This window comes from Elephantulus edwardii, unplaced genomic scaffold (assembly GCF_000299155.1).
Source record: "Elephantulus edwardii isolate Elephantulus edwardi_28Jun2011 unplaced genomic scaffold, EleEdw1.0 scaffold00050, whole genome shotgun sequence".
Lineage (NCBI taxonomy): Eukaryota > Metazoa > Chordata > Mammalia > Macroscelidea > Macroscelididae > Elephantulus > Elephantulus edwardii.
Window position 1 is genome coordinate 967,318 of NW_006399800.1, and position 19,996 is coordinate 987,313.

A 19,996-nucleotide genomic window follows, 5' to 3' on the forward strand; every position below is an offset into this window, starting at 1 on the left:
CATAACGCAGATTGTTGATAAATCGTCCACCAATCCTGACCTCACATTTCTCCTCATAGAGCCCAGCCTCCCAGATAAGGGTTAAACAAGGCTGTTCCTTGGAGGCAAGAATTCTGAAGCCTTGTCTGACAACTTTGGACATGTTCCAAGTGGGGGACCAGCCCTTGGAGAGGGACATCATGCTTGGGAGGGTACAGTGCAGGACAGGAAGACCCTCTAGGAGATGGATTGATTCAGTGACTGGCCTTGTGGGGAGGGTATGTGTGTCAGAGACAATGATATTGGCATGGGATAGAGCAGGGTTTAGGGCTGTTGCACATAGGGTCGTTATGGGTCACGTGACTTGACAGCACATAACAACATCAGTACAGTTACACTAAACACCAGAAAATAAGAAAGTAAATATCAGTGTATGTGTGTGAATATATTTTCTAGCACCATCCACTGAGAGGGTCTAAAAGCAGCAACATCCCGGTTGTATTGAGCACACCGTGCTCTTAGATCTTGACTTTTAAATACTCTTCTTCAAGAAAAGGAACTGTGGTCCTTGAAGTCACTCTGGTGGCAGAGTCCCAAGGATGTTGTGTGACTAACTAAAAAGCCATGGTCTCTGGCATTTTTAATGCACCAGCAGATCCCAGGGAGAAAGCTGGGCCGCCCTCTTCTGTTAGGATTTGCAGTGTTGGAAACCTGATTCAGGATCAGAATCTGTGAGTCAGAATCAGTTTGATGATAGTGAGGGATTTTGGTGGAAGATCTATCAACAATCTGCGTTATGCAGATGACACAACCCTGCTTGCTGAAACTGAGGAAGACCTCATGAACTTACTGCAGAGGCTCAAGGACTGCAGCCTTCAGTATGGATTGAGGCTCAATGTCAAGAAGACAAAGATTCTCACCACTGGACCAATCGGTAGCATCAGGATGGATGGCGAAGAGATTGAGATTGTTCACAGCATTAGTTTGCTCAGCTCCATGGTCAACACTCTTGGCACCAGCAGCCAGGAAATCAAAAAACATATTGCAATGGGAAAGTCTGCGGTTAGGGAACTCTCTGAAGTACTCAAGAGCAACCGTGTCTCTCTGGAGACTAAGGTGCGCCTGATACAGGCCATGGTCTTTGCAATCACTTGCTATACATCAGAGAGTTGGACACTGACTAGGGAGGATAGAAGGAGAATTGACGCCTTTGAGCTGTGGTGCTGGAGAAGAGTATTGAATGTACGATGGACTGCCAAGAAAACAAACAGATCCATCCTAGAGAGGGTTAAACCAGGCTGCTCCTTGGAGGCAAGGATTCTGGGGCTTCGTCTGACATACTTTGGACATGTTGTAAGGAGAGACAGGTCCTTGGAGCGGGACATCATGCTTGGTAGGGTAGAGGGACAGCACAGGAGGGGAAGACCCTCTATGAGATGGATTGATTCAGTGACTGGGGTAATCGGGATGGGTGTGTCAGAGGCAATGTGATTGCCACAGGATAGAGCAGGGTTTAGGGCTGTTGTACATAGGGTCGCTATGAGTCGCAAATGACTCGACGGCACATAACAACAACAACATACTCCAACAAACAGGTTCGGCCTGCAGAAGGTGAAATCAGGCTGCTCCTTGGAGACAAGGATTCTGAAGATTTGTCTGACATACTTTGGACATGTTCCAAGCAGGGACTGACTGGTCCTTGGAGAGGGACATCATGTTTGGGAGGGTAGAGGGACAGCGCAGGAGAGGAAGACCTTTGATGAAATGGATTGATTCAGTCACTGGGGCAATGGGGTATTTCGGAAACAGTGAGATTGGCACAGGTTAGAGCAAGGTTTAGGGCTCTGGTACATAGGGTCACTATGAGTTGCAAAAGTCTCATCAGCACATAACAACAACAACTCCAAGGAAAAGTAGTTTATTTCAGCTTTTTGTTGTTAGATGCCATGAGTTGAGTACAACTCATAGCAACCCTAAGAACAACAGACCTGAACTCTGTCCTTTCTGTGCCTTTCTCACAATTTCCCACACACTTGAGCCCACTGTTGTAGTCACTATGTCAGTCCACCTTGTTGAAGATCTTCCTCCCTTTCACTGCCCCTCCACCTTTCTAAGCTCTCCAAGGAATATCTCCTCTTAGAAACATGTCCAAAATAAGAGAGACAAAGATTCATCATTTTTGCTTCCAAGGAGCACTCTGGCTGCATCTTCTCCAAGACATTATCTGTTTGTTCTATTAGGGCAGGGAAATGCAAGATGAGGCTGAAGTGTTAAAAAGTGGAGGGGGGGGGTGTTAAAAAGGTAGCTTAATGAGAGGCTGTAGGAGCCAAGCTGAAAGAGCTTCCGGTGGCAAAGCTGGGGTAATTGGACTGAAAAGACGAATTTGGATTAGAGAGTTGTGGTGGCCTGATGAATAAGTAGATTGCTCTGTTAAGCCAAAAATACAAGATTCAAATTCACCTGCTACTTCACAGGAGAAATATGGGCAATCTTGTCCTATCTTTACAGCCTCAGAAAGTCCACTTGGAGAGTCAACTATGAGTCTTCCAATTTGACAGCATTGGGAGAGAGAGGTAATACCAGATTATAACCCATAGAATAAAATTAATTTATGTGAGATCCTTCTTATAAAAATAAAAAATTGAAAACATAAATAAATGGGAGGGACAGTCAGCCCTTCCTTGTAGAAGAATTTCTATTAGTAAACATAGTAGGAATTGAGGGAGTTAATGGTCACCAACTGGCAAATATCATAGGAATACAGCAACAAGAATGCCTGTTGTGGATGCTGAAATTAGGAGGGAAAGAAGGATATTTGAATAATCAGAAGGTATTTTTCCCAGGATATTTATTCTGAAGGGAAAGGGAATAAGTTTACAATTAAGAAACCTGGCACAGACCACTTTAACCAGATAATCAAGGTGAGCATTAAGACACATGGATTTCAGGTTCCCCTGTAGAGTGCACTGAGAAGGTCACATCATTTCTGTGGTATTGATGGGGGGGGGGAAGGTGTGACCTCAATTAATAATAAGAAACACTAGACAAACCCAGATTGAGGGGCATTAGGTAAAATAATTGACCAGTATACTTCAGAGTTGCCAGGAACATAAAAGACATACAGTTTGGATGAGACTAAAGAGGCTCAACATCCAAATGCTACATGAGAACCTGGAACGTTTGAAAAGGGACATTAGTGGAAAAAGCCGGAATAGTAACTGTGTACCCGCTCTGGTGGCCCAGAGGTACAAAGCTGCAGTGTAATCTCAAAGGCACATGAGTCAGATCCACTAGCTGCTCTGCAGTGGAAAGATGAGTCTCCTCCGGTGCAGTTCACTGCCTCGGAAAGCCCGCTGGAGGATCAGCTATGGGTCAGTTCAGACTCTGGTAAACACCACCACCACCACCAAGACTCCTCTGAACTAGGGAGCTTTTGTGGCCTAGTGGTAAGGAGTGGCATTGGCAGTGGCACACTGGTATGCAGTTCGAATACACCAGCTGCTCTGAGGAAGAACGATGGGCAGTCTCCTCCCATGTGATTACACTGCCTCTGAAAACCTGCTGGAGGCTCAGCTATGGTTTGGTTCTGACTTGACTGCATGCAACAAACATCTCCTTTTAACTTACTTAGTTTATCTGACATATTTTGTTTACAACAGTAGTAAAAAACTTACTGTCAAACTATGTTGTTCATTAACAATGTGTGCCTGGAAATAATGAACAATAAGGTGCAAAGCTAGAGTCTGTGATGATTTAGTTGATATATGGATCATGATTCTGAGCTGTCTGTGGCAGTTCTATAATGATGTAGTTATCCTCCATTTTTATAATCTGATGTGGTCATCTTCCGTTTTCAAATAATACTGACTTTTACATATGACTTGTAGTTTATTCCTCTTAAATAGAAATAATAATCCTCATATTACTTGCGGTGTTGTAATGATCATGTTTGGAAAGGTGCAGGATGAGCAAAGGAGAGGAAGCCCCTCAACTAGATGGATTGCCAACCAGATGATTGCAGCAGTGGGCTCATGTGTGTCAGAGACACTGAGGATGGCACAGGGTAGGTCAGGGTCCAGATCTGTTGTTCATAGCGTCACTATGAATCATACTTGACTTGATGGCACCTAACAAGGATAGAGTAAGTTACTGTTCACTTAGTACAAGCCAGGTACATTGGATTACCATCTACTGTAATACTGGTATATGGTAAGCACTCATATGGTAGTGACTTTCATTAACACTACTCTTGATTGCCTTAAAATATTGTGTACTAAAAAAAAATATTGTGTACTTAGAATACATATGAATAATGTGTGACAATCTTTTTGTGTGTGTGTTTTTTTTAATTATTAAATTTTATTAGTTTTAATGAACATTTACAGGGATTTTGGGTTTTCATTCCTTCATTGCTGCACCATTCTCTCTACCCTCCTCCCCAGTTTGTTCTTCTTCCCCGCCATCCGAATGTCTGTTTTAATTGTCCAATTGCCACAGTGCTTGCCAAAGTCAGTTCTGATTAATCTCCTTTGTCGGTGTGTCCTTTGCCATTCCCTATCACTCCTCCCTGAGAGAGACTTCACCCTGATTCATAAGGAAAAGGGGATGGCGTATTCTCTTAGCTACTTCCTGCTGAAAAGGGACGCTGTGGGTTTCAGGGTGAAGATCTTCTCTCATTACTCTAAAGGGCCCCTCTGGCAGTAGGAAACACATAGACTATTATGGAGATTGATTTTGGAATTTAGATGCACTCTTATTGATTGTGCTTGGCCGTACATGTTCATATCCTTGAAGATGTATCATGGGGGTGTTGCAACCTAGAAGACACAAATTTGACTAACAAGTTATAAGTACATGAGTCAAAAATGATGGAAAAGTAAAAGAAAAGATTCATTGTTTTACAAACCCTCCCCCAGATCCCCTCCACCATGTAGCCCTCACTCTAGACTCCTCTGATGACAGAAATACCTAGTCATATATCTCTTTAAAACAGTTTTCTCCCTCCTCTGTTTCAGTGCAGTATACATTATTGAACCCATCTTACTCAGTCTCTCTCCAACCCCAAGGACAGTCCCATTCTACAACAGTGGCATCATGTAATATTTGTCCTTTTGTGACTGGGATATTTCACTCAGCATAATGTTCTCCAGAGTCAACCATTTTGAATAATATTGCATGAGTTCCTTGTTTTTTAATGCAGCATAGTATTCCATTGTGCGAATATACCACAGCTTCTCTAGCCATTCGTTTGTTGATGGGCACTTAGGTTGTTTCCAACTCCTTGCTATTGTGAACAAAGCTGCAATAAACATGGGTGTGCATATATCTGCTTGGATGTCAGCTATGATCTCTTCAGGGTATATTCCCAGTAGTGGAATTGCTGGGTCAAATGGTATCTCTATTTGCAACTTTTTGAGAAAGCGCCATACCGCCTTCCACAAGGGTTGCACCATTTTACACTCCCACCAACAGTGAATCAGGGTTCCAGTTTCTCCACAACCTCGCCAGCATTTGTTGCTTGATGTTCTGTTAAATTTTGCTATTTTTGACTGGGGTGAGATGATATCTCATAGTTGTTTTAATGTGTGACAATTTTTATTTCAGATCCTATGCTAGATCTGGATATTCAAGAATTAGCCAGTCTTACCACTGGAAGAGGAGATATGGAGAACTTTGAAAGACTATTTTCAAAGTTAAAAGAAATGAAAGGTAATCAACTTCTTAGTGTCTAACGTGTTCTCCTCTTGAGGCTTGTCTCCTCTCTATACCAAGATTTTACTTCATAACTGCTGGATTGAATCTCATGCCTTGGTCTTCACTATCTCAAGAAACTTAGCTACTTGGGGAAGTTTGCCTTCGTCTGTTGGTTAAAATTTCCTGGGGAGAATTTTCTTCCTTCTTCACGCTGTTTATTTTTTCCTGCTTTTCTTACTGCTGTTTCTGTCAGTGTTTTCATTAACATGGAGTCAGTGAGATCCCTACCAATTTACTCACATCATTACCATCTGGGAAATTTGGAAGACTTAAGCTTCCTAATAGCTGTAATGACTAAACCATAAACATATGTCTTTGAAACCCATCTTCCATCTTCAAGTGTTAGAGAACATTCATACACACCAGATTCTCCTGTGCTGTTAGACAAATTTCTTAAGATATATTTTCCCCCTAGACAAGGCTGCGACGCTTCCTCACGAGCAAAGAAAGTTGCATGCAGAAAAGGTGAGACAACCAGTCAGCTGTTTATTGAGTATCTGCCAAAGGTCCAGTGATCAAATAATTATATAACTTTTTTTTTCACTTTGAGAGGTTTTTAGTATGAGATTTTACTGTCTTTTAACTTACTGAATATTTATATAATAATAATGCAGTTGTAGCATTCAAGCCAGGCGTTTTCAAATGGGACTTTAGTGACATGAAACTTTCATTTAGATTCAGGAAGGTTTGATTTTTGTTGGACAGAAAAAAAATCAGACTTTTTAAATTAAAAAAAATATATTACTAATATATAACACCTGTTCTTGGCAAGCAACATCTATGAAATTTATTCCATCATATGAATATGTTGTTATTTATCTACTAGATAATTAGGTTATGTGTGTATTTTGCTTCCATAACTAAAGAGCAGTGGCTGTAGCATTTGCCTGCTAACTAAAGATTCATAATTCAAGTCTCCTGGCACTCCGCAGGAGAAAAATGTGGCATTCAGCTTCTATGAAGATGGTAGCCTTTAGAAACCCTATAAAACAGTTTTGCTCTGCCCTAAATGATTACTATAAGTCAGAATTGGCAGTGGGCTTGTTTGGGATGGGATATCTTTATAAATCCTCTTAGTGTACATCTGTGGTTCTGTCTTGAGGATACATTTCTAGAAGTGGAAGTCTTCAACAGACATTATTGAGGGCTGGAGGGCAAGGTGTAGAATGCCAAGTCTTAATGAGTTTAAAAAGTATGGTATGTCACTTAGCCATTGCATAAGACTTGCTATATACTTTTCTCCACAGGTGGCCAAAGCATTCTGGATGGCAATTGGGGGCGACAGAGATGAAATTGAAGGCCTTTCATCTGATGAAGAAAACTAAGTTATTTGTACTGGGGTTTGACTAGCCAAGATGCTATAACTCCCTTTTTCTGAGTTAAGATGATACTTTGCTACTCAACCCAGTTATATTTTGCTGAGATTCCCATCATGTTGGCCACTAGACTTGTTTATAGTGCTCCTATAATTTTCATTTCTAATACGGGCTTAGGGAGACATTGTTTCTCCCTTAGTATGTTGTAAGAGAGTAATGACTATTGTGACAATAAGGGGTTGTGAGAACTTTGCAAATATACTTTTGTTCTCAGAATGGGGAATGGAATGAGGTTCAGAAGTCTGTAATTTATCCAAGTTAAAGAAGAAGAAAATTGTCAAGCCATTTCTGGTCAACCTTTTAAATAGACTCTGCATTCAAGTTTGATTCTTGATCATCTGACGCTTGTGCCGCTGTTTGAAACTGTGTGCTCTGGATTTTTTGTTTATGCCAGTGCTTTATTGCTTTCAAAGAGCATGCTGCTCTGAGCTGTGATGCTTTGGAGGGAAAGGCGACAACAGCAGGTTGTGTTTGTACTATAATATAGGTGGGGCCAGAGATACTTAACCCTTGGTTAGACTCTAGAATATGCTTCTGGCTGTTCATTTGAACACTTACTAGCTCATGTTAAGAAGTTCAAAAAGCCAGTGTGCATTTTCAGGCTACAATAAATGAGGCAAAGTTGTCCTACTTTGTTAGTGATAAAGCAAACACTTCCACTGAGTTTTTATGTGTGCATTTAAGAGAGAGACCAAGAACTTTATGGGCTTCCTGTGTGGACCAGAGAAGCAGGATGTGAGCACATCCTGAGATTTTTATGTTTGCATTATTGGGAAGAAACTCAGAGGTCAAGTTCTCCCCTGCTACTAGAGATACATGTTGTCACAAGTCATACCCCAAACACAGGACAGGTTTCGCCCTTTTGTTTTGTTTTTGGTTTTGGAAACCAAACAGCTTACTGTCAAAATAGAGTCACAAAGGGCTGGGGGAGGTGGGAAACATTAGGCAGTAAATTCCAGGGCAACCTGGTTTACTCCCAGGACTGCAGCCACCAGGAACACCTTTCTTCTTTATCCAGGTAGAAGGAATATCCCCAAAGGAAGAGTGGAAAGCCTGTTTTCTGTCTTTTGTAGATACTTTTTAAAAACCAGTGTCATTATCTTTCACTGTGATGTGAGTTCCAAGGTCCTAAACCAGCTCCAGGACAGTGTGGAGGAGATGGCACATGCGAAAAGAGCTGGTGCTCACCCTGAACGAGCTGTGAACCCATTCACTCTGTGTGGTTAAGTCACAAGAAGGAACACATTTGCTGTGTCTTGGAGCGCTGTCTTACAAGCACCGTGGACTTGCAGTAGGTGGTAGAGGAATGGCATGCTGCAGCGCCCAGCCTGAGAGCCACCCTAAGTCTGGGTGACTGGAGCATTTCCAGGCTTTTGCTTTTACTCTCTTTAAGACTGTAGTTTACTACCACTGCCATCAGTGTTTCTTTGTGGTGACTATTAGCCATTGTTTGGGAATGTAAGGACAGTTGGTGCTGGGGTGGCAGGATGAAAGACCGAAGAGCCACATGGGTTAGGGAAACAGATGACAAAAGCTGTGAACTTGAAATTGTGGATTAAAGCAAAGCCAGGGGATTAAAATGTGTTTTCTTTTTCAAGTCTGCTAATGTGTATTATTATGGTTCTGGTGTGTTGTTTGTTTTGGTTTTTTCTTAGTGTGGGTATAGTGAGGGAAACTTCAGTATTCTTCACAGAATTAGGCATAAATCCTGAATCTCTGAGTTTGTCAGATTCACTGTTTTGGACTCCACTATAGATAGATACCATGTATAATATTACACATACCATGTATGTAACAACCACCACCATGGATATATATTAATCTGTTTTCTCAAAGCCTCAGGGATCACAGGAGATCAGTTACTTCTAGGGCAAAGGAGGGATACAGGTATTGATGGTATCTCTTGGTATCTCTAATGGCCCATGTTAAGAAGCTAACTAGGAACTAACACTACAATATGTACAGTCTCTGAGCTGACGTGTGTACACCCCACAAGCTGTTATGGACCTTCTAACCAGGATTTAAAATGAGAGACTCAGGATTGGTTTGGGTTGTTTGGTTTTTTCTTTAACATTTGTCAGTTTGCTTTACCCCATGTCTGTACATAGTAGGCCCATCGTTTGGCTGTGCAGTGTGGTTCACAGCTGGTAGTTTGATGAAAATGATCACAGAGTTTGAGGGTTGTTAAGGATTGATTGGGGGGTAGGGAGTGACAAGAATAAACTTTTCACTTCTTCTGAGAAAATCATGTGTTATGTAATAATTTTAGAATGATGAAGACATAGATATTTTTACAATTTTAAAATATGCTCTCCTGCCAGAGTATGAGAAGATTGACAGAACCAGTTTGTTTGCTCGCTATTTATAGCACTTGGCCATACTGGATTCAGAGAAGCAAGAGATCCAGGGAAGCTCGACTTAGATGGCTGAGTAATACGGGATGTGGTTCAAGGACTATAGAGCATGTCAGGCCAGTCTTGCAAACCACTTACAAGATGTGAAAGGTGATATATGGCCCACTTCATGTTCCCACTGTTGAGAGGTGTGGACAGACATTTTTGGCATTTGTCACATTCCCTCCCCTTGGGCCAAAGTCTTGACAATAGCCATTGAGGAAGCACATGGAGTGCCCCCAGCCCTGCCTTGGCCTGCCATGGGAAAACAGTCTTACAAGAATCACTTTCTAAGGGTAAGATGAGAGCCCCGTGAACTATTCTGAGCTTGAGTGTTTGCTGATGCAGAGCTAATTTTAGCAGGCATGTGTCTAATGTGGTCAGGGGTTCTGATTCATTGAACGTCCTGATTGATAGAGACAGTGTTCCAGTGAACGCTCTCATGGTTTAAATTTTCCCTCCACCCTGGTCCCCACCCCCAGATTTTTAAGACAAGACAGTTCAGCATTTTACCATTAAAGATCAAACCTTAGAGCTGGAGAACAAAGCAATCTTGTTAAGTGTACTGAGCCTAGTACTGCTCTAGGATGAGAACAGATACCACACCCCTAGCATCAACTTCCCGTTATTTGTATGCTGTAGAAAAGTAGAATGCTGAATATGCAGGGGAAAATCCCGTTTGGATATGGATTCTCCTGAGGTTTTAGTTTAGGATTCTTCCTTGCACCTTTGGCTTGTGAGCCTTTGCAGAAGGGGGCTCAGATTCTTAATGCTTCACATTCTGGGCATTACACAAACCCATTACTAGTATCACAAATCTTGTTCCTAACTTAGTTATCTTTTACTTAAGCTTATCTGTACTGCAGTTAATTGCCTATATAAAGCTCCCTACCACATAAAGTATTTTGCTCAATTCAGAGGAATTTCTCTGATTTGTGGAATGGAGAATTAACAAATGATGATAGCAGAATGGGGGCTTCTTGCTTGAGCTCTTAATGATTTATAGTCTGCTTTAAAAAATACTAATTGAAAACCTGGCTGTGCCTAGTGGCAGGAAACTGCACTGCAGTCCCAGAGGTGTGCGGTTCAAATCCACCAGATGCTCTGCTGAAGGAGGAACAATCGCCTCCTGTACCAGTCAGATCCAATTTGACAGTACACGCATTAAAGAAATAAATAAATATTTAAAAAAAAAAAACAACCTGTCCGTAAGGATTATTACTGCATCTTGCATCTTTCGAACACAGACTTATTGAAGGTGGAAGGGGAGGAAGAGGGAGAGACATCTATTCTAAAACACTTGTTTGTGCACACATTGTCTGTTAATAGGCCCAAACCCACCCTCCCTATGATTGTAAAACTTGGTAACATAAACAGGCCACATAAAGCCATTCGTATCTACCAGTCTGGCCAGGAAGCCTCCCGGTTTTTAGCCTATAAAATAACCACCATTGCCTCTGCTTTTTCTCTCTTATCAACCCGCTGCCTTGTTGCCGTAAAAATCGGGACTGTGTGAGGCCTCGGGTAGGAACTTACGGAAAGGGCTTAGCAAAGGGGATTCAATCTAAAGCCTAAGGACTCCCCCCCCCCTCGGAAATTCTGAGCAAGTCTTTAAAAAGATAGTAAAGTTAAAGGGCCTGGCGATCTACTCAGGGTGGGGTGGCAAAACTAAGAGCGAGCCACTGAAAACCCTGTGAGAACAGCTTTAGTCTGACACACGTTGGGGTGTTATGAGTTGGAGTCGGCTCCATGGCAGCTGGTTCAGGCTTTGTTGTTAGGTGCCTTCAAGTTGACTCCGACTCAGAGAGAGGTTTATGGTCAGGAGGTCTCAAATGTAGCTGAAGAAAATCAAAACAACTGTAACTTGTTCTTTCTATCTTGTTAAGAGTTGAAACAAAGCATCAGGATTCAGCCAACAGTGACCATGAACATTCTTGAAACCAAACTCTCTTACGAGTGGAAGAAGATAGAAACCCAAGGAAGGAAGTGGTTTCTCTTTCCAGGAGCTCATGACCTACCCAGCTCAGGTGGGAGGAGGAAGTCAGCACGACAAAGTCACAAAAGAACGTGTCAAAGCAGCCCAAGAAGTGCTGGGAGCAGCCATGGCTGCCGTGGGGCAGAGTGAACAGTGGGCTGGGGACACCACATGGTGCCCCTTCGAGCACTGACTCTCAAACGTGGACACACATCACAAACACCTGGAACCACCCACACGTCTTCTGTAGGGCCTCGGAGTTTGAATCTTCTATCCCAGCTGATGCCTCTAGTCTTGGAGTCACACTTGGAGTGTGACTTGGACCATTGACTTGGAGAAAGTGATGCTTGAGTTCAGCCTAAGACAGGAGTATGGACTGGTGGGTGGAGGGAGCAAAATTCTTAAAAAAAGTTATGACATAACAAAAGTATGGAGACTCATGTACACTGGAGTATTGTTTCACCATAAAAAGTGAAATTCTAAAACATGGCATGGCTGAAAACTAAAGTGAAATAAGCTAGACCCAAAAGAATGTTACTCCATTTGTAGGAATATATTGTTATTGTTGTCAGGTGCCATTAAGTCAAGTAGGACATATAGTGACCCCGGAAACAGATCTAAAACCTTTCTTGTGCTATCCTTATCATCTCTGACACTCTTGTGATCACTGTCACATTAAGGGTCTTCCTCCCTCTCTCTAATGCGCCACCCTTCCAAGCATGATGTCCCTTTCCAGGGAACAGCCTCTCCTAACATACATGACCTAGAAAATGAGATGAAGCTTCGCCATTTAAGCAGCACTCAGGTTGCACTTTCTCCCAAGACACAATTGTTTGTTCTTTGGCAGTCCATTAAGCACTCTCTTTAACACCGCGACTCAAAGGCATCAGTTATTTTTCTGTCATCCTTACTAATTTCCAGCTCTCAGGTGCCTGGCATGTGACTAAAAAGACCATGCCCTGGATCAGAAGTGCCTTAATCTTTAAACTGACACCCTTGCTCCTCAGTAATTGGGAGAGGTCCCTGGCAGAGGAATACGTCTCCTGATCTCCTGACTGCTGATACCAAGGTAACTGTCTATTTGTGTTTTATTTATTGACCATTATTTATTGACTAAAGGCACTCGACTGTGTGGATCCTAACGAACTATGGCTAACAGTGGGAAGAATGGGAATCTCAAAACAATTAGCTTATTTGAAACCTAGACCAAGTAGCTGTTGTGCGAACAGAACAAGAGAACACTGTGATTTAAAAAGGTGTCAAGGCTGTCTCCTTTCTCCAAAATAATAAGCCATCACATTATTTTAGGGGCATTCCTTCATTTATCTATGAGGATTTACTGGAGGGATATTGTTGTATGCTGTTGAGTCGATTCAAACTCATAGCAACTCCACATAAGAGGAGAGAACTGCCCCAAAAGGTCTCCTAGATTGTGGTCTTTATGGGAGCAGACTGCCAGGTTTTCTCCCATTGAGTGGCTGGTGGGTTCGACGTGATAACCTTTTGAATAGTAGCCAAGATTTTATCAGTGACCCATCAGGGCTGCTTTATTGCATTTCTTCCTCTACACATGTCTCCATTGCCACCAAGATGAATCTCACTGATCCTAGAAGACATAGTAGAACTCCACAGGATTTCTGATGAAGGCATTTCAGAGTGGCCAGTGAGTGTTAGCGGAATGGCCTGTAAGTTAAACCACTACACCACCAGGGCTCACTGCAGGGATAGCACAGTGGAAGTGGATGTAAAAGATACTGCTGAGGAAGAGTCTAGTAGATACAGCCACTAATTGAACAAAAGTCTCTGGCAGCCTACACAACCAAGAGAGGATAACATTGATGAATGAGACCTTATGAAGATTAAGCCCCTGTGTGCATCAGAAACTTTTTCTAATAGGGTAAAGAGCAATGCCATCTTAGAAAAGGGTCTCATAAGTGTACCGAATACTACAGGGCCTCCACGAGCAAAAGACTGACAACCCAGTTACAAAATGGGCAAAAGACATGGAAAGACTTTTCAGAGGAAGACATTCAAATGGCCAAAAGGCACATGAAGAAATCACTGAAAATTAAAATCACTGGCAATGAGAGAGAAGCAAATAAAAACCACATGAGATGCCATGTGACCCCAGTGTCAGGGCAACATTTAATGGAGCAGCAAGTAAATGTTGGAGAGGATGTAGAGAGATTGGTACTCTCATACACTGTTGTTGGGATTGTAAAACGGTACAACCTTTCTGGCAGGCAGTTTGGCATTTCCTCAAAAAGCTGAACAAAGAAATTCCATAAGACCCAGCTATTCCACTGCTAGGAATATACCCTGAGGGAAAATAAAATTGAGACTCAAACAGATTTATTTGTACACCAATGTTCATAGAAGCATTATTCGCAATAGCAAGAACAAGAAAACAGCCCAGATGTACCTCAACAAATGAATGGATGGAGAAATTGTGGAACATTCACACAAAGGAATACTATGTAGCACTCAGGAACAAAGATTTGGAAAAATACTATATTAAAGACGATAGAGACCATTAGGCTGAGTGAACTAACTCAGGACAAACACTGTATAAGACCATTACTGTACAAACAGAGTAACTAGTAAGATATACATGAAAGTCCAAAGGGGAAAGGGGCTTGAGGGGAGGGAAATCATGGGATCACAGAGTTTTTGGTGGGCAAAGGGAGAGGAGGTGAAGAAATTAGGAAAGATCCAATGGGGACTTGAAAAGATGAGATCAACGGTGATTACTTTTATAAAACACAATGTATGGGAATGATTGTATGAAACAATGTTAATGAAGGAATATGTAAAACTGTATTAATGAAACAATATATGCAAATTTTATATGCAAATCGATGTAAAATAAAATTTTTTTAAAGTGAAACTATGTGGCAGCCAAAAGAAGCTGGGGTTACAAAAGAAGCTGCTTTGAAGGAACCCATCCTAGGGGAGACTCAAGACACAAGTTAACACACAGTTGAGATCTGTGACAGGCTTCCTGAAGGAGGTGCTTGAACTCATTTCCAAAGTATTCATCACAGCCAGCCAACTGAACGGATGGTGTGTGTCAGAACAGCCAGGATCGGAGTGCACACTGAGGAAGACGTTCACATCCGAGCAGATAACAAGCACTGGCTGAGCAGAGTGTAAGGAGGGAATTATGGGAATGGTGAGAGCTGGCTAGCGACAGCATAGTGAAGGTCAAGTGTTCTCCACTGAAGATTTTCTCATTTGTGCTGTGCACTCAGGAACCCTCTTAAAGTCCCATGGGTCACTGAGGACAATGGAGATGATACATTTACAGGACAGGAGGCCTGTATATGGCAAAATGAGACTACAGCAGATTGGAGGACTGATTGGATATGGAATAACACTCATATGAGTGTAACTTTGGGCTGGTAAATGGTGGTGCCAGAAACAGGTGAAAGAGATGGTTTAATAAGGAAAATTATTTTTCAAATCATGAGTTTGAGACACTTGTGGCAGCTGCATGAACAGGTACACAGTAGGCTTTTGGGACACCAGTAATGACATCGGAATTAGACTGGGGAGTGATTAACGTTTTCATGGTTTTGAAATCATAAGGGTAGGTAAGACCACACAAAGAGAAGTGGCGCGTGTGCATACAGTCATCTGGGGACACAAGATCTGAAGCAGGCAGAAGAGGGGTGGGCCAAAAGTAAAGAGCAATTGGATAAAGGTGAGGAAGAACAAGGCCTTTGGAAAAATGGAGATCCGATCAACGGTGCTGACTAGAGAAGAGGCTGCTGACTCCCTTGGCAAGAGCAGTTTCTGTAGAGAGGTGGTGATGGACAGTGGGGAAGAGAAATGCTTCCAGCTTCTCACAGCTTGCAGACAGGTGAGGCTCCTGGTAAGAAGAGGGAGGCCAGAAAAGGGAGGCAGCTCACGAGGGAGATGGGGAAGAGCATTCCATTTAGGGGGTGCTGTGTTTTGGATATGTCTAATAGGCAGGTGGGATTTAAAGGTGCGAAGCGCAAGAAACAGGCTGGGTTAGAGGTACAGATTTGAGGGTTATCAAGTCAGACTAGGCAAAACCATGGTGGTAAGGGGAAGTAATTTAGGACACAGAAGGGTAGAAAAGCAGGCCAAATAATTACCATAAGGTAAGAATTCAGCACCATCCATAGAGAGCCCATCTACTGGCTCATCTGAGTTCCTGCTATGAAATCTGCTTCCCTGGGGCCTGCTGAGCTTAGAAGACAGATAACTGCTGTAGAAGTGGCTCCCTGGATTATTCCAGCTTCCAATTTGTCCTCCACCTCATCTACATTCTCTATTTAAACTCTGAAATCAAAATGGCATTTCACATTTTAATTACTGTTTCTTCGGGACTGATATCGATTGGAGTTTGGGGGAGACTGAGAAAGAGGGGATAAATAATGTATATTGCATTAGAACAGGTGAGGGAGAGAACTGTTTAAAAGGGATATATGATTAGGTATTATTGTCATGACAGGAGTCCATAATGAAGGCTGCATATTGGAGTGGACCTGGGGGGTGGTGGTTGTTGTTATGTGCCGTCGAGTCACTTGTGACTCATAGCGACCCTATGTACAACAGCCCTAATCCTTACTCTATCCTGTGCCAATTGCACTGCCTCTGACACACCAATCCCAATTACCCCAGTCACTGAATCAATCCACCTCATAGAGGGTCTTTCCCCCTTGCACCATCCCTCCACCGTCCCAAGCATGTTCCTCTCGAAGGACCTGTCCCTCCTTACAACATGTCCAAAGTATGTTAGATGAAGCCGCAGAATCCTTGCCTCCAAGGAGCAGCCTGGTTTAACCTGTCCAGGATGAATCTGTTTGTTTTCTTGGCAGTCCATGGTATATTCAATACTCTTCTCCAGTACCACAGCTCAAAGACATCAATTCTCCTTCTATCATCCCTAGTCATTGTCCAACTCTCTGATGCGTAACAAGTGATTGCAAAGACCATAGCCTGTATCAGACACACCTTAGTCTCCAGAGTGACACCATTGCTCTTCAGTACCCTGGAGAGGTCCCTAACAGCAGACTTTCCCATCGCAAAAGTTTTTTGTTTTTTTTTTAAATTTCCTGGCTGCTGGTGCCAAGAGTGTTTATTGTGGAGCCAAGCAGACTAAAGTTGTTAACAATCTTAATCTCTTCACCATCCACCCTGATGCTGCCAGTTGGTCCAGTGGTGACAATCTTTGTCTTCTTGACATTGAGCCTCAGTTCATACTGAAAGCTGCAGTCCTTGACCCTCTGCAGCAAGTATTTCAGGTCCTCCTCAGTTTCAGCAAGCAGGGTTGTTATCTGCATAACGCAGATTGTTAATACATCTTCCACCAATCCTGACGCCACACTTCTCCTCATAGAGCCCAGCCTCTCGGATAATCTGTTCTGCATACAGGCTGAAAAGGTATGGATATAGGACACATCCCTGGCATACACCTTTCCCAATTTTGAACCAAGCAGTGTTTTCCTGCTCTCTTCTGACGACTGCCTCTTGGTCCAAGCATAGGTTTTGCATTAGACCTGGGGGGGAGGGAGTGTATAACAATGGGGGAATTTTTCTTTTACTTTTCAAAGACAAGATTGCACTGGCTGGGGGGAGGTGTGAGCAGGGAAAAAAGTGCAATAATGATTGAATGGAAATCCAAAATCCCTGTAAAGTTTAATTAAAATTAATTTAAAAATTTTTTTAAAGCTTTGATTGCTTGACTAATGCAAAAAAAAAAAAATTACTGTTTCTTAATCCACTTCTTCTGGGGTCTGTTTAAGATTCAAAGAAATTTGAAGTACCTCTCCTCATGGTAGTTTTTAATGCAAAAGAAGTTTTTCCAAGAGCTAACAAGAGACCAGGTAATCTGCACTGAACCTGGTTAGTTATGAATCCGAAGAATTTTCCTCCTTGCCTGTGGGAAAGTTCATCACGTGGCAGTTAGGCCCTGGTAGCAGTGTGGATAGGCTAGTCAAGGACAAGGTGAAACAAAGCGGTAGCAAGCCTGAGGTTAGGGTGGTGGCATTTAGTGACTTGCCAAATGTCTTAAGTACATGGACAATAACACAGACATCATTGCTAACGTAGCATCTCTGGGGCCTGGGTGGTACTTAGATGCAGGGATCAGGGAAGATTCATCTATCATTTGCAAACTCTTGCCCTTTGCTTCAGTTGACTCGGGGCTCCATGCAGTGCAGGTTGCCCTCAGTGACTAAATGAGGGCAGCTGGGGAATATATGACAGTGACAATGTAACGTGGCGTGTCCTGGGCAACGTACATTTATTTGGGCAACTCCTAACCCCCTTATAGAACAAACAGATCAGAACCTTGCCTTAGCCTGCCCCATCCTCACAAGCTGACATGCTGAACCCACTGCTGTACTCACGGTGACAGTGCATCTCCCTGACCCTCAGTGCTTTCTGTAGCCCCCACAGCTCTGAAACCTGGGGAAATCACTAGGCTCTTGAAATCCTCCATAGAGACAGCAGGGAGCTTGGGTGGCAGAGTTTTAAGAAGCTGTGCTATAATCCCAAGGACGTGCAGATCAAGTTCACCAGCTCTGTGGAAGAAAGATGGGCATCTCCTGTGCAATTTACTGCCTCTGTAAACCCACTGGAGGCTCAGCTGCCAATCAGTTCCGGCCCAATGGCAACACACACACAGGCAGCAGCAAGAACCAGAATGCATCCCGGTACAGGTGCTCGTCAATGAAAAGTTTATTAGAAGGGCACTTAGGGGGAAGAGAAGGCGGGAGGACACAGATCTTTAACAATAGGGGTACAATGCTTAATCAGGTGCTCTGCTCTTAAGATACAAAAGTTAGAAAAAAAAATCTAAAACACTATAAATACGCACATGCTTTTTACAAAGGTAATAAAAGGTTGGGCTGGCCAAGAAGAAAAGGTAACCACCATCCTCCACAGCCTTCTCCCCTCCCTGCCACCCCCTTCCAGATGAGGGTCAAGAACAGCCTTGTCATGGGAGCACCCAGGAAGGGGAGTGAAGGCTACCTGGACAACGGTGGCTCCATCCCTCCATACAAAATGTTCCCCCCGGGGCAGGGCGAGGGGGCAGTTTAGAAGGACTCCTGGGGGAAGGTCCTGTGTCTGAGACAGAGCTGCCTGTTTGCACATGCTGCCACTTGTTCAGCCAGCCTGGGCTGGTGTCCCAACACTGAGCCAGGCAGCCACGACACCCTCAGCCGACATTCAGAATTGGCTGTGCCCATCTCTTCCCAGCCAGTGTCCTTGGGAGGAGAGACCTTTCCAACTTTCTTCAAAACATTAAATAGCTAACTGTCTGAATGGTTTTAAGAAATCATTATATAAATATAAAAACACCAGAATGCTAGAGTATATACACTTCAGCATTTAAAAAAAAGAAAATCAATGACACAATCACTGAGAGATATATCTCAATCCAGTTTCCACAACAGGTATGTTTAATATGCTAGATGTGTTTCTGAAAAGGTTCCTGTGTGCTCAGTCACTCTTTTTTTATTGCCTCACACCTAAGTTTCACTTTTAATCCAAAAATTTCCATCTGGAAAATGACCCATGACATAAGAAGTAACTGATGCTCCTTATAAGGGGGGGGGTGGGGTCGGGGATGTACACTGTGAAGACTGCAGGAGGACCTTAGGGAGAGTCCTACCAGGAGACGTTTATGCTACAGAAAGAAAACTGATTTACCTGTTCAAGGTGAGGTCTTCATCTTATAAAACTGAGATATACCTACCATGGGGTTGATCTCTCAACTCTGGCACTTAAAATCACACAGGAAGCAGCAGGGTCCAGCGCTGACCTCGTATCCTCCTTTGAGACTGTTAACCCCTTGGTAGGTGGCTCTGGGGTGATCTGCTCACTCTCCTGTCCTTATCTCATTAGGTCTCAGGGGATGGGCAGCTGTGAGCCCCTCAGAAATAATTCACGGAGCCTCCCAAAAGGCCACTAGGGGCTATGAATGAAGCCAGATGCCTGCCCTCTCTCCAGACTCCACACACACATGCACAACATGCATATGCTAATTAAAGAAACCCCCTCCCCATTGTGGTTTGAGTAAATTAAGCATGTGTCCAAATTCAAGAAAACTCCTAGAATATGCCCAAACTCTAGGAAGCCAAGAGAAGATGGAGGGGAAAACAAAAAATTCAAAATATGTCCTTTATAGCTCATGTCAGTACATTAATAATGACTTAAAAACAAAACAAAACAAAACCCACAAAACCCACAAACCACCACCAACAAAAAAAAAGAAAACCAGTCAGTTTTAAAAGAAAAAAACAAGCAGCCAACTAAGGACAATAGAGAAGCCACCCTCACATGGGTTCTTCCCAAGATAAAGAGTCAGCCTTCACGCCTGACAAGGGCCTGGTCTCAAAATGTCAGCTCTTCTACCGCCTGCCAGAAAGGTGGCCAACTGAGATGATGTCCCAACACAGGCCTGTAATCCAAGCCGACCAGGGCCGCTACCTACATCTGTCCTGGAAGGAGCTAAGTTGCTAAATAAAGTTGGCAAGAAGGAA

The 19,996-nt window shown here is 43.0% G+C and overlaps 1 protein-coding gene across 1 annotated transcript in view; it reads left to right on the top strand.

Moving 5' to 3' along the window:
* The window catches only part of AAGAB (alpha- and gamma-adaptin binding protein), a 65,772-nt gene extending 58,588 nt beyond the window's left edge, over positions 1–7,184 (top strand). The window contains exons 8-10 of the mRNA XM_006886629.1: positions 5,584–5,688; positions 6,149–6,198; positions 6,981–7,184. Of these exons, the coding sequence (XP_006886691.1) occupies positions 5,584–5,688; positions 6,149–6,198; positions 6,981–7,058 (233 nt within the window). The 3' untranslated portion in view covers positions 7,059–7,184. The remainder of the gene's footprint in view (positions 1–5,583; positions 5,689–6,148; positions 6,199–6,980) is intronic.
* The last annotated feature ends 12,812 nt before the right edge of the window (positions 7,185–19,996 follow it).